This window comes from Stigmatopora argus, chromosome 3, assembly GCF_051989625.1.
Source record: "Stigmatopora argus isolate UIUO_Sarg chromosome 3, RoL_Sarg_1.0, whole genome shotgun sequence".
Classification (NCBI taxonomy): Eukaryota; Metazoa; Chordata; class Actinopteri; order Syngnathiformes; family Syngnathidae; genus Stigmatopora; species Stigmatopora argus.
The window spans coordinates 15059812-15074840 of record NC_135389.1 but is presented as its reverse complement, the minus strand read 5'-3'; the positions used below and the strand labels follow the sequence as shown (position 1 = coordinate 15074840).

Here is a 15029-nt window from a genome sequence, read left to right as displayed (position 1 = left end):
CAAGGCTGTAGTGTACCTGTCGTAGTCGCCATTGCAGAGTGCTCTAACGGGAATCTTGAAGGCCTGCCACACAGGATCCAGAGTGTTCTTCACCACCTCTGTCTTGTGGCAAATGGTGAACCTGACACACACACACACACACACACGTTGAGAGAGCTGCCTCAGTTCTCAATATCTTGCTTGATTCAAATATTAGCATTACACCCAAAAAAAACAACTACAATTTGTATTATGCATGTTCGTTATCAACAGTAAGATACTAATAAGATTGATTTAAGGGATAATGGGTACTGTATTTTTCTGTTTTTTTTCTGGATGCAGATTGCCCATGAATATATACATCTAGCAGAGGATTATATAAGAACAACACATTTAGTGCTTATAGAGTATACACAGCAGCTTTCTGGAGCGTGAACAATCAATGTCTGTGTGTTTTAGCACGTGTGTGTTGGAGGACAACAACAACGGCGGCGGCTGAGGCGAGCAGCAGCTTGTCAACTCACGATCCGTCTTCATTACTGCGGTAGAAGACGAGGAAAGGGTCCGACTTGCCAAAGAAATCCTTTTTGTCCAATTTGTTGCCGCAGAACTGCAGCATGACCGACTCCTTCCAACATCACACACAGCCACAAACACACACATTGCGATGACTGCCATGGCGACAAAGTATGACGGGTCAATTCAAGAAGACTTTCCATTTGACTTCATTTTACCGTTGACTGAGGCTTTGGGTTCATACAGTATTCTTAACGAAGCTACAGTGTGATTCATTTGGATTGGCGCAAATACTTGCATGGGGAATTTATTTTCTTCATTTTCATGTGGTAGAAAACAAACAGTGATCTCTGGGGTGACCTAGCAAATTGATGTATTTTCAATTTTTTGTGCTTGCTCTAAAAAGAATCTCTGTTGAAGTAGAAAAAGAGTGTGGTAATTGGCATCAAGGGAGTGTGTTGAGGCGATACATCTCCACTGAACACCAGGCTTTGGATATTGGGAAGGAGCTAAGTTTAGCCTGGGTTGCTAGTGGAAATCAAGGAGAGTCTTTGCTGCCTTTACATATTAGTGTATATGAATTCACTATATGATATATTTATATATATATATATATGTATATATATATATATATATTTATTTATATATATGTATATATATGTCTATATATGTATATATATGTGTATATATGTGTATATATATATGTATATATGTATATGTACATATGTGTATATATATATGTATATATGTGTATATATATGTATATATATGTGTATATATATATATGTATATATGTATATGTATATATGTGTATATATATATGTATATATGTGTATATATATGTATATATATATGTGTATATATATGTGTATATATATGTGTATATATGTGTGTATATATATGTATACATATATATATATAGTATATTATAATCCTATTTATTTTACCACATGAATATTTAACATGTGAAACGTTGATTTAACAAACAAACAAATGCATTATTCCTCAATTAACACAACTGCTATTTATTGATCTAAAAAAGTCTTACTTGAGAGAGCAAAAAAATAATGGCTCTTGTTCCCATGGCAACAAGAACAACTAGAACATAGGAAACAACTGCTGCTGTGGACCCCAACATAATATTACTGTTGATCGCATCCATAACATGATATACATATTAGCTGTAACAACGCTGGATAACACACAAAGAAAGAAAGTAAGAATAAACGTGCTGACATCATCATCGTTTCTTTTTCTCGTACCGTTTGTGGCAGCAGCAAGAAGCTATTTTTAGAAAGTCCGCTTTTAGATACTGGCGTTCTAATTTTAGCGCCATCGGGAGCGTCTGCTGACAAACACACACTCTCTCCATGCCGCATTTAGGAGAAGGAGGACATTTGTGTGTCGGGGTGTCTACAAAAAAAAACTAAGCGAGGCATACGTAAGACACATTTTTGTGCCCGAGCATCCACTGACAAACAAGCACGATCATTGTGTTGCATTTGTCGGATGTTGGTGTGTCTCACCCGGCAGTTGCTCAGCTCCTCAGCTCTGACGATCAACGTTCCACATTTCTTCCCAGGAATACCCCTGCAGCACATCACAGTTCATGCTTTGTGTTATGGGGCACCTTTTAAATCTTGTATTTTCTTTTTCCAGAAAAGTGTGAAATCAAGAAATATGTGGCTTTTTTTTTGGCATGTCTCTGCTGTTGTGGAATATTGTCACTTTCAATCATTTCAACAGAAGAACCATGAGTTATGAGCTTGGACATGGCATGAATTATCCCTTTCAGAGACAGTGGTTATTAATTAATTAATCAAATTCAAATGAATACAGAAATCCACTCTGCTTATGGCCCCAAAGTGAGACGCTAAAGGATATTTATTTTTTTCGTAGTGTCTAATTGATTGCCAATCATTGACAGCGATCAATTGGGAGTACAGGCTGTGAATGCTCATTTTCATCTGCCATCGACAGTGCTGGACGTCTAATCTATTTTGATTAGGAGTAAACATTCATTCGCCCCTCCCAGTCAGAATAAATTGACATCTAGCACCATATCTGGCAGCCAATGAGTTAAGAGTGTGCTTTGTTAGGGGAAAAAAAGTTATAATTCATGCATGAAAATATTAAGTAGTTCTTCTGTCTAATACTGACAATGGATATGCAACTCACATCAAAACTCTCTCCAAGCGGCTTCCCAATGAGCCCACAATCTCACCCAGTGTGCAAAAGGCTTGGCCAAGGAAATCCTGCATTGGAAAAGGGGGGAAAAACATTGCTGTCAATAGCAGCTAATGGATGAAGTACTATTTAAAACATATGGATAGCATCGTGTCCTTTCATAGGCCTTAAATTTCCCAGTCAATTTGAAAGCCGCACGCCAGTTTTGACATGAAGGCTCGAAGGACTAATAGTAGTGTCCTTGTCCATGCCCGGAGGGCCTTTGCAAGAGGATTGGCTTCAGGAGCATCAACAACAATAACAATTCTGTGCAATGATATGTGCATATACACACACACACACACACACACACACACACACACACACACACACACACACACACACACGGCCACACAAACACGTTCAGGCGTGTGTAGACGTCCTGCAGGCGCAATTCTTTTCCAAAGACCCTGGCTCGAACAGAGCCACAACACAGCAAGGTCTTCCCGTGCTTGACGACGAAGAAACATGACAAAAAGCGGCGACCTTTCCAAGAGGAGTTCACTGGGAAGAAGACTCAAATACAAATGTGTGGCTGAGGACAATTGTAATGTAGCCCAACACACACAATCGAGGCTTTCTTATACTTTGTGGTAAAACAAACAACAATAAAATCATTTTCTGAATTAAAAAAAAAACCTCAACTGTAGTTTTATTTTTAAATGCCATCGCCCAATGACATGACATTAAAACGTGCCTTGAGATAGGTTCATTTATTCTATGACTACATTAGTAACTTGGATCTTAAATCACCTTTCTACATTGAATTGAATAAAAAAGAAATGTCATCTGTTCCAGCCTAGCACAAAACTCAACAGGAAAATATGGACTGCTTTCATCAAGAAGAAAGTGTACCTCATTAAAAAGTAACAAATAAAATTGCTTGATATCGGGGGTTCCACACAATATTGCAAGGTAACATAAGGTTTAAAGCAATGTTTTGATTTATGACTTTTAAAGTGCTGCACATATTTACTAGAACTTTAAAAATGTGTCTTGTCTAAAAAAAAAACCCATGTTATTTTATTCCATTTTTGGGACCTGTGACGGACCCCTATGGGACATCACATTATCGGTAGTGAAATATAGTAAAGGGGCTGAGGTTTTGGCTTTGGATGGTTTCACAGTATTTGAGCAAGAAGTACTACAAAAAAAAAATATATAAAGCAATATATGCTCACATGTTTGGAGAGGTTGTCGCTTTTGCAGTCCAAATCGTACCTGAGTGGAGAAGAGCCATGATATTAACCCTCATGCAAAAATGTTGACTTTTAATTTTGTTTCATTTTCACAGGGCACTCACTGAAGTCCTTGACTCATTAACTCATTGGCTGCCATTGACCCTGCTAGATTTCCAATTCAGTGACGAACGTTAATTCGGCCCTCCCAGTCAAAATGGATTGGACGTCGTCTAGTGCCTTCAGTGGCATAGAAAGGTGAGCTATCACAGCCAGTCATCTCAGTGTAAATGCATTGGACGTTTATTACCCTCAATGGCAATAGAGATGAATCATTTAAAAATAATAGCTAAGTCCATGAAAGAGTTAAAGTTGATTGCTGGCAGTGAATTATGACATTTCAAGTACCAATGACGGCAATTCCCGCCTAAATGGATTGGATTTCTTCTTCCATCAATGGCCGGCAATGAGAGAAGACTTCTTTTGGCCCTCTTTTTTGTGAGATGTTGAAAAATGGTGTGTGTGTGTGTGTGTGTGTGTGCTGGCGGCGAAAAAGGCACAGGTGCGCTTCATGTGTTCTGTCGGCCTTTGTCACTTTGGACACCTCATGAATCATTCATACGATCTTGTTTCATAATGAGACACACTGACAAGTGTGTGTTTTTGCTTGTAGTATTTGTGTGAACACATGAGCAAATAGAGGAAGGGAGGGGTGGCATTCAAAACAACATGATGGATGTATATGTTGATTCAACCATGTGCGTACACACACACACACACACACACCCACACCCACGCACACAAACACATTTCCCGTATAAACACACAAGCACGCAGATATCCCATGGCGACTCGCGAGCACAATTTGTGGATGACATCACTCGGCGTCGCGCCAGATAGGATTCCGCTTCCTGTGTTGTCCATCTCCTTATTGGGCGTGTGAGTGTAAAATGAGGTGGGGGAAGCGGAGTGACTAATGATGGCAGACAAATCCACATGCATACACAGACGAGACCGCAAAATAATACGCGCGCATCTGGAGAGCCATTTAAGCATGGATTGGAGTTTCTTGCAATCTCTGTGACAAAACAATTTCTTATTAGTCATGTTTTCTTCGCTAATAGTGTTACTTTCTCTGCAGTCCAACACAAATAAACCATACTAGGGCTGACAAAACTAGACCAATCATGTCAACACTAGTAGCCTCTTGGATCTTACTTGTCGCACAAAATGGCCTCAGCCAAAAACACTTTCACAAGCCAGTTTAAGCATTCATTCAACGTCCATGATGGTTTACAATGCAAATGCTTGAAAATGCTTTTTAATATGACATTTTGAAATCCTAATAGTTTTTTTTTAAAGTTAAGCAATTAAAATGAAAACATTAAAAAATAAAGGTATGATTGATTTTAGGTCCACATACATTGTATGAATGTTATATTTTTGTGGCTGGAAAGTGACAGTTACAATTATTCTTTTTCAAATGTATCTGTTTATTCATTTTTTTGGGGTACTACTTAAATTGTTATTTAATCAAGTTGCTTTTTGAATGTCTCTTTAGTCGAGAGACTCTAAAAGCACAACGGAAGAACATGCAGAACCTCTCCTGGCTAACTCGAAACCTGGAGGGAACAATAAGACTATAAATATTAAATGTCATTAATCAGTGTGATCGATGAGTAGACATCCCTACAATGACAGAGAGATCCCTTTCGACTTTTTCCCCCCGGAGGGCATCACAACAAAACAGACTCTTCGCTTTGTAGATTTGGCAGAAAAAAGGAGATTATATAGATGATGCCTGGCAAATTTCATTCAGATCTTTCCAAATGGGTAAAATAACAATGACTACTTTAATTAATCAACCCTGAGACCAACAAAAAACAAGAAATGAAAAAAATCGGACGCAGATAATAAATGTTTCACTCTGATTTGTCCACTAATAACAGAGGAGTAGCAAGTATTAGTTGAAGATCAAGAACAGAGTAAGCGACAATTTGAGCCCCCTATGTGGGCAGTCCAAAAAAATGTGATTCTATAATACTGTAAACCCTCCATTTTCCCTTCACTAACTAAGGCTGAATGAAGCATCTAGCACAAAGTACTTCATGTCTTCCTCAGTATGTGTTCCTCCTGATGGACACCCCAACTTTATCATTGCAGCCTCCCCCCCAAAAAATGCCTTCAAGTCAGAATGACTTATTTTTCCTCACTGAGGGCAACCGAGCAGAATGAGAACGCTGCTCTGGAAAAAAAAAAGTGACAAGAAAATGTGTCTTTTATTTAAAAGGCGGAATAACGTACATCTCCCTCCCGCGCACAGCATGAATATTTCACGCTTAGCTTTGCTCCGATGCATAGAGTCGAGCATGCACGAATCAATGATTAACTCACAGGTCAAAACGTAGATTCTGCCTCTCTTCAAAGAAATAATCCAAGATAAATTTGCGCACGAAGTCGGGGTTCAGTGTGTTGTCGATCACTTCTGTCCTGCCGAACTGTAAAAAGAAAAATCGGATCAAATAATCTACGCATCTGTACCATTTCTCCTCATTAGGATTGCGTGTGCCGGAGCCTAATCCCATCATATTTTGGATTAGAAATAGCCAGACAATATTATAGCCCACAAGTAGGAAACACAACAATTCACGCATCCATTCACATCTACAATACAGATTCAAAAAACTGCCTGTGCATGTTTTCTAAAAAAGTACAATACAGTTGCAAATGATATACATTTTGGATCAACGTTAAGATGTCTGTCGTACATTATTGCAAGTGTGTAGGACATTTGTGTTTTCACTGCTGTAGACAAAAAAAAGCCCTTTAATGACGGCAGTTGCCTGCAAGTGTAACGCCAACGCATCCCACTGGGATACAATTATAGACTAATTCGGACTTTGCCCATTAGAAGGCCACGCTAACCTGCTTGCTGGTATTTGGTATAGCCTTCCTGCCCATGTGAGATGTATAATACATTTTTTGACAACAAAACACCTGAAGAAACGTTTGATCCTCTTGTGGCGTAAAAAGTGTGAAAACAACAGTCTTGTTCATATTGTCAGTGTCTCCCAACAGTTACCAGACATGGTTTTAGACTTGAAAAAATGACATTTGTGACTCACCTCTCTCCATTCCCTGTTTGCTATCCCCTGAGTGTACAGCACACAAACTGTGGAGAGGAGAACAAGATTGAGAGAAGCCTTGAAACGGAACATTTCAACAGTGACAACTTCATGCTGACGAGTCGGGAGCGTGTTTTCCCCCGGATGTCGTTTTGCCGGGGAAACTCCCTAATTAAATGTCACTAGAAGTTTGCCTTGCAGCATGATTATATGTCAGTGGAAAGAGAGAGAGAAGATTGGTGGGGGGGGGGGGGGGGGTTGGGGGGCAAGTTGTTGTTTGTGTAGGTGGGAGAGAAAAAAATGAGGTTAGAGTGCGGCAGAATGTCCTCCTTATTGAGTGAGGACGGTCAATGATATTGACATGCCTCCCATCCCTTGGGGGGAGTCTCGGTGTTTTTTTTTTGCTCGACCGCGAAGATGCCGCGCTGGTGGAAAAGCAGAGCGAGGCGATCATCTGGCACTAAAGTGACATTTCATTAGCATTCACGCCGTCACCGCCACTGTACTGGAGCTGTGCTCGTCTTACCAAGTGCAAGGAAACCGTGTCAAAGTGATGACGGTAATGTATAGCCATCATTTTTTGGGAGGTTTTTAAAGCATGATGGCAAGTCCAAAATTCAGTGCTTCAAATACGCCAGGCAGCACTGAACCGGGGGCCAAAGTACGATAGAATACCGATAGATAAACTGTACTGTACGAGAGCCTCGGTTCCTCTCTTCTCTCGGGACTGCGTTAATATTAGTCGTTATTTGCAAAAAATAAAGAACATATACCCGTGGAGATGGTTACATTAACTGTCTACATGTGTTGCTGCACCATTTGTCTCCATTTCTTAAAGGGGAACAGCATTGACATCTAGATGCTAATTGTTATTGTGTGTCTTTCCTTCTGTATATTAAAGAGGCACTAAAGTAATGCAGTAATTAAGCGGTGTATAATTAGCATCTTGACATGGCACAACTGTGAGGTGAAGTTCTAAATTCGTTCGGAGAGCTGCAAAAATATTTGGAAAATATATTATTTTGGGGGTAAGTTTTACAGAATATGGCTTGGTTGGTTTTGGTGTTGAAATAAACAGAATGTACCGCCTTTGTTTCAGTTTGGCAACACGTAGTATTGATTAGAACAATGGATTAGTGACAATTTATTTAATGTCAATGGGAATTTCCGACTAAAGACATACGCAATTTGAATTACGAGTTTTGTCACCAAGCGAATGCAACTTGTACGTCAAGGTAGTGCTTTTTGGGGGAACCAAAAGAGGACGAGGAAGGATGAGCATCGTGGCCAGGGAAAACGTTTATGCAAGGAGGCACTTGTGCTGCGTCCATGTCTCTGCTATGCTGACAGTCACTGGCCACAGTCACACAGCATTAGAGCGCCTCAACACACACGCACTCCCACACTCACAGCCACATATTCAGGGCCCCGGGCATACGCTGGCGTACCATATTCATATTAGCTTATAAAGCTGGATGAAATTCCACTGTTTGTGCATGTTACCACTCTCATATAGACACGTTCATATAATGCTTCAGCAAATTGGAGGAAAACGGGAGCAGTAGCTATGGAAAAATACCCTGAACTCAATAGGAATAACATGGCTGTCACTCTTTAATTTGTTATTTACAGAGACAGCTAAAAAGCATTCCCAACTATTGTAGTCAACGGCGTCCACTATGTCAAGTGAACAGTCAACAAATGTAACCATACTGAGTAACTGAGAGGAACTAATTGAAGTATTAAAAGCTGACACAAAGAAGCGAGATTCACCAAAAGTCCCAGTTTTAGAATCTAGTTTATAAACCTAAAACAATGACGTGTGTGTAGTTGTCGCTTTGGTTTTGGGTCCAGTTCAACAAAAAAATATGGATGGACCCAATATGAATGAGGACACTAATTAAAGTATAAAGTCTACTACGCACAGACACACACACACACATGCGCACACACAAATCAGTAGGGATCACATGTGTATGTTGACGTTTCATGTTAGATTAAAGGACGGCTGAGCATATGCAACCAGATGAGACCCTCAGCACTGCACGGCAAGTGCAATGCTACGTGAAATGATAACATGGCACACAATGGACACACCACACCACCTGACAAAATACCACAATGTAGACTAGGTTGTGTGTCTCCTTGTTTTTGTGTTTGTGATCCTTCTGTCTCAGAGGGAATTTGAGTCGGAAGTTGACATTTCATGGCAATTAGAATTCATATATACACTGATATGGTTGCTCCACAATATTGTGCATGCCTAGTGTTTGACAATAACTCATTTACGTCATGTGCTTGTGTGTGTGTTTGTGTGTGTGTGCTTGTGTGTGTGTGTGTGTGTGTGTGTGTGTGTGTGTGTGTGTGTGTGTGTGTGTGTGTGTGTGTGCGTCACTGCTCAAGTTCAGGTGCGCGTGGGTCTTACTGGGATCCGATTTGGAGAATGTATCTCGGTCCAGCAGGTTTCTGATGAAAAAGCACACAAAACAAACATTAGCACTAATTAAAAAGCATCTTAATTAGCTTTCTCGACAAATGCCAACAGACAAAAAAAGTCTTTTTTGACAGAGGCAATTTGATTGGACGCCACCAAGGCAAAGGCATTAAAGAGACTCCAGAATTCAACCTAAAGTGGAGCTTATTAAATATTTCAAGCGTGCAGCCTGTTTTCTCTCTCTTTTTTGCCTTCCCTCAGCGCCATCAAATTTACATGATGCCGCCATCTTGGCTCAACAGGACCAATGGGTAGGAGAAAGAGGCTGAAGTAAATGAGGATGAGCAGAAGCCGACACCGAGCAGCTGCTCTGAACTAAGTAAATCAAATCACAACAGTGAAAAAAAATTCATTAAAGATGAGCTTGGAGGGAGACCCAGCGTGGTCATAAACAAAACCAAAAGGGTTCACATATAACGCAATTAAAATGCAGTGGTGCCTCTAGATACAAATTAAGTTTCTCATGTGACCACGGTCATATTTCAAAACTCTCCTATGGAGCCTATCCCAGCTGACTTCGGGCCAGAGGCGGGGGACACCCTGAATTGGTGGCCAGCCAATCGCAGGGCACAAGGAGACAAACAACCATTCACGCTCACATTCATTCCTAAGGGCAATTTAGAGTGTCCAATCAGCCTGCCATGTATCTCTTTGGAATGTGGGAGGAAACCAGAGTACCCAGAGAAAACCCATGGAGGCCTGGGAAGAACACGCACTCCACACAAGTGGACCGACCTGTATTTGAACCCAGGTCCCCCACTGTGAGGCTGCCGCGCTAACCACTCATCTGCCGGGCCGCCCGTTACAAAGAAATACAAATGATATTATTCTAATATGACATAAGAAAAATAGTCTTCTGAAAGTAGCACAGGAAGTAATATTATGTCCAACACAATCTAACAATCTACAGCAAGATTTAGAATAGACCAGCTTTTTAACACCTGTTTGCCTACCTACATTTTCATGTGGTAAAACAATGCCAGTATAGTATGTTGTATTTTGTATAAATGTAGCGACCCTGAAGGGCAATTGGATCAAACAAGAAGAAAATAGAATTTCATCCAATAGGAATGAACACGGTGGTTTTATGCCATGCCTGCACAAAAAAGTAGCACAAAAGTAAGAACACGGATAACTTTGGACAGAAAGTAGTACAATGAGTACATTTAAGTCAAACTAAGGAAGGGATAATCAACAGACAGGAGTTTTTTTTTACAGCTAAGAGGAGATAGCGCAGGAAATTGTACTACGGCCGAAAGGACGTAGGAGGCAAGGCAAGTGAAATTTATTAGTGTAGCACAATTCAATGCAAGGTAATTCAAAGTGCTTTACACCACAGGAGGTGTAATTACGTCTCACGGGAAGTAGCGGTAGCACAGGAATTTGTACCATGGGTGGCATAAGAGAAGATTTGGGAATTTTGACTGACAGGAAGCAGAATTAATATACTACAAATGTAAACTTATGGGGTGCCAGACTGCTCGTGTGTGTGTGTGTGTGTTGTGCTCATGCCAGCAGTTGCTCCATGTTGCTGATGGGGGGCTATGAAAGTGTGCTGAAGGGGTGTTGGGCTTGTTTGGATGATGAAGCTATCATCTAGCTGGGGGGCGAGGACAGTGTCGCTCGTGTCCTGTCCTGTCCCGTCCCACTTGACAGGCGGCGAGCACGGTGTGGCCTGATGTCAAGTGATGTTTCTGGATCAGGCTCTCGGCTTCCGCTGATCGCAGCGTGGCCCAGATGGTTACAAGCGTAACCCCTCCCTCCACCCACCCTCCAGCCTCACCGAGGCTACCCTGCAACCCCACCCCCTTAAATAAATGATAATAAGCAGACGGGATAGCATCCAAGCAAGTGTGTGGGAGTGAGAAGTGGGAGACTTCACCTGCCAAATGGGATGAATGTCAGATAAAAAGCTAGGGAAATGAGACAACAAATTCACAAGTAAATGCTGTTTTTAAAGGTGAATTTCCTTAACTGTTTCTAATCTGTGCAGAACTTTAAAAAAAACTCATGCAGAATTGTTCTAATTCAGCAACACTAGAGGGTTTTCATGCATAAACTGGTTTTTCATGTCATTGAATTTCAATAAAATTTAAATTGGATTTAGTCTATGCCAATCTCCAAAACTTTTTTCTTCCCCTTGCCGCTGTATTTTGGTGTTATTGTCCTGCTGCAGAAAGCAAATGTGCTTCAGCTTGAGGTCAAAACCTGATGGCTGAACATTTATTGTTTAGGATTTTCCAGAAAGGAACAGATTTCATGGTTCCATCAATAAAAGTAAGTCATTCGAGTCATAGAGTGGCAAAGCAGCTCCAGGGAGGCACAATCCAACCAACCATCTTTTGATTGATGATATGTTAGACTGAAATGCTGTGTTACATGAAGTAGAGCAATTTCAAAATGATCAACTTTGACATTTTTTTCATCTTTCCACAGTATTTAATCAACAAGGGGGCAATTGAAATGTGTTCTGATTTTAAGTGTTATGTGAAAGTACACCTGCGTCCATATGTGTATGGCATTAATCACGGGCACGGATACAGTATACGCGCATGTTTGCATACCTGAGGGCATTCACCTGGTCTTAGTCAAGAATGTGTGTACATGCAGGGGCTGGGGGGCGATGTGAGTGTGTGTATTCCAAAAGGAATGGTGTCCTAGGGTGGGATGCCCCGGCTGAGTGGCTCTGCCCTCATCAAACATTTAGAGCAGCTTTCCCTCCCAACACCGGAAATACATTTGAATTACATTTAAACTCCCACCAGACACCAGTCACGTGTTGGTCATAACATGGCTTCAAGGCAGTTTTTGAGGTGTGGCCAGATCACACTGTTTTCAATTTTCGCTTGGGGGGGTGGGATAATACAATATTTGTTCGAGATTGAGTCATACAAAAACACAATCAATCCTATAGTCCCAGTCTCACAGATTTTACCTACCAATTTAATGATAGTATCTAGCCAAAACGTATTTAAAACTAAACGATCAAGACTCACACAGATCCATAACTATTAAAATTGTACAAAACAAATCATTCATGTAACATTGCCCATTTGCGTTCCTAAATAGAATAAATAAATACAATAAAACACTTTTTTAAAAATTACGTCACTAGCCAGCACAAGGCATATGGCTTACTGGAAAAATCTAAAAACACCATGATTTTATCGTACAAGTTCAAACCGGAGGCTGAAGCACCATAAAACTCAACGAAAAGGCATTTTTTAAACTGATGCACTTTTGGCCACGCTGGCCGGAAAAAACAACAACAAAAACCAATTAAAACACCACAGTGATGAAACTCTGTGATCTCACTCGGTAACAACTGCAGTTTTATTGGCAACAACAAAATGGGATTAAGTTTGTTTTTAAAAATTTATTTTACAAAGATTAGGACTGTGAGTTGTCCCTCAGCAAATTCAATAAAGTACCCCCCACCCACGTGATAAAGGCACTTTAAAATATGCTTAATAAGAGGAGGAGGAAGAGGACGATGTTGAGATAGAGGTCGAAAGACAAGTGAAGTTAATTTGGATTTCCATCTTTTCTGACGGTGAAAACGACACCTGGCGGGATAAGACTGCGGCGGGAAAGTGGGTCGGATCGAACAACATCTAATTCGTTTTGACTTTAATGACCACACAGGGCCCTTTAGGCCAACAATTTGGAGAAGCTATCAGCCAGCATGTTAAAGTCAGCATGTTTCTTTTCACTTTCTTCCATGAGCTTGCCATATCTAAACTTAAACCAGCACTCAATGGAATCCAAGCCCACTTTTAGTTGGCCTGTAAATGTGAACATTTTCTGTACGGAGGCAGAAAATGTTGAATGGGTTTGGTTTGGGCTCAGCGTGAAAGAGATGATGACAACAATTAAAACAGGTTCCTGGAACTTTGAGTTCAAAAGTGCCAATCCAGTACAGCGTATTGATTCCAATTCTCAAAAGGTTCTTCTTCATTACTGCATATTGTGACAAGCACGGTGTCTCTTTCTTGACCCAGACAAGGGAAGTGAAACATTGGCGCTGCCGCTGACACATCGACCCACCACCCAGCGGGTCAGCGGGAGGTCTTCAATAGCACCACATCTCACCACATCAATTCCTTCCTTCTCGGGGCCCTAAATGTCAGGCGGCTCAAACTCCACAATGCACTTGGACCCCGAGACATGAGGCGGCTGAGTGATCTTTGACGCTCTGACTTTCCAAACATCTGCGCGGCACTCGGTGCCGTCTGCTCGCAACACGCCGTCACATTAATGGGTGTTTGTGTGTGTGCTGGCGTGTGTGTGTCAGTCCTTCTGTCACCATTTACATGCAAAGCCTATGTTAATACAGCCGTCTTACAAACGAATGATCATTATGCAGTGCCATTGACATTGATTAACGTCTTAGTTTAAACGAATTGGATGTCTGTCTCTTAATGGGAGCCAATAAGAGAACAGGATTTTAACAAGCGTGAACCAGTACAACTGTTAGCAAGCTTCATGCTCAAATGAAGACTAAAACAGCCAGGACTGTCACCAAATTGTTTATTTTTTTAATACGGAGTATTAACGTAGAATTTGAGTGTGGTTTCTCTCCCTAGTTGAGATGTTCCTCCACTTTGACACCTTTTACTTCGTCTTAGGGAATGTTCAGGTGCAACAAAACTCATAACACTTACTACCTTGCATATGTTATCATTCCTGTGTGAGCACAGTGACTAAATTAAGACCGTGCATATGTTACTTTGATATCAAAATAGGAGCCACAAATAGCTTCCCTTAATCCTATCCTACAGGTGGACCGACCTGGACTTGAACCCAGGACCTCAGAGCTGTGAGGCTGACGCCCCTTGCAGGCAATAGAGCCCAATTCATTTTAACTGGGAGAGGCGGAAAAGAATGATCATCTCGTTTATTACTACAAAACATACTCTGTGACCTGGGTTAGCAGTGAATGAGTTAAACTAATGATAACTTTTGAATAAATTTCCACTGTCACTGAAAGCGTTAAGTGTTAAATCAAGGCAGCACTGTATAAACATAATAATTACAGAACCTTGGCGCCAGAGTGAAACATCTAAGCACGTGTCAGTTCACACACGACAGCTGGCGCCCTCCCCCCAAAATTCACATCTCTCATACAAGCAGAAAAAACAACGTGTGAATGGGATCAAGTAGTAAGCATATTCCATACCTGCACGACACAGTGAGTTCAACTTTGGTAGCGGGGATGGCTGCGGTGAAGGGGTCCGCATCCCCGATGCACGCCATGCTCCGAGCTGCAGTAAAGCCTCAGTGGCTGGCATGAGAGGGAGGCTGGATGATGAGGATGATGATGATGACGGAGATGATGCCGGTGGTCGTGTAGTAGGGAAGAAGATGAACCAAGGTTGGTGGGAGTGAGGAGGAAGAAGGCAGAGGCTCCTCTTTCAGATCGCTGCTGCTCCCGTATGGAAAGCCTGGTGTGTGGCAATGTCGAAAGAGAGAGGGAGCAAGGAGGAGGGGGGATGGATATGGGGGAGAAAG

The 15029-nt window shown here is 41.3% G+C and overlaps 1 protein-coding gene across 1 annotated transcript in view; it reads right to left on the bottom strand.

Moving 5' to 3' along the window:
- LOC144070854 (copine-8-like) overlaps nucleotides 1–14968 on the bottom strand; it is a 38031-nt gene extending 23063 nt beyond the window's left edge. Inside the window, exons 1-9 of the mRNA XM_077595325.1 lie at nucleotides 14698–14968; nucleotides 9450–9490; nucleotides 7025–7071; nucleotides 6294–6397; nucleotides 3903–3942; nucleotides 2674–2750; nucleotides 2022–2085; nucleotides 504–607; nucleotides 17–121 (exon numbers count right to left, since the gene is read on the bottom strand). Of these exons, the coding sequence (XP_077451451.1) occupies nucleotides 17–121; nucleotides 504–607; nucleotides 2022–2085; nucleotides 2674–2750; nucleotides 3903–3942; nucleotides 6294–6397; nucleotides 7025–7071; nucleotides 9450–9490; nucleotides 14698–14774 (659 nt within the window). The 5' untranslated portion in view covers nucleotides 14775–14968. The remainder of the gene's footprint in view (nucleotides 1–16; nucleotides 122–503; nucleotides 608–2021; nucleotides 2086–2673; nucleotides 2751–3902; nucleotides 3943–6293; nucleotides 6398–7024; nucleotides 7072–9449; nucleotides 9491–14697) is intronic.
- Between the last annotated feature and the right edge of the window lie 61 nt (nucleotides 14969–15029).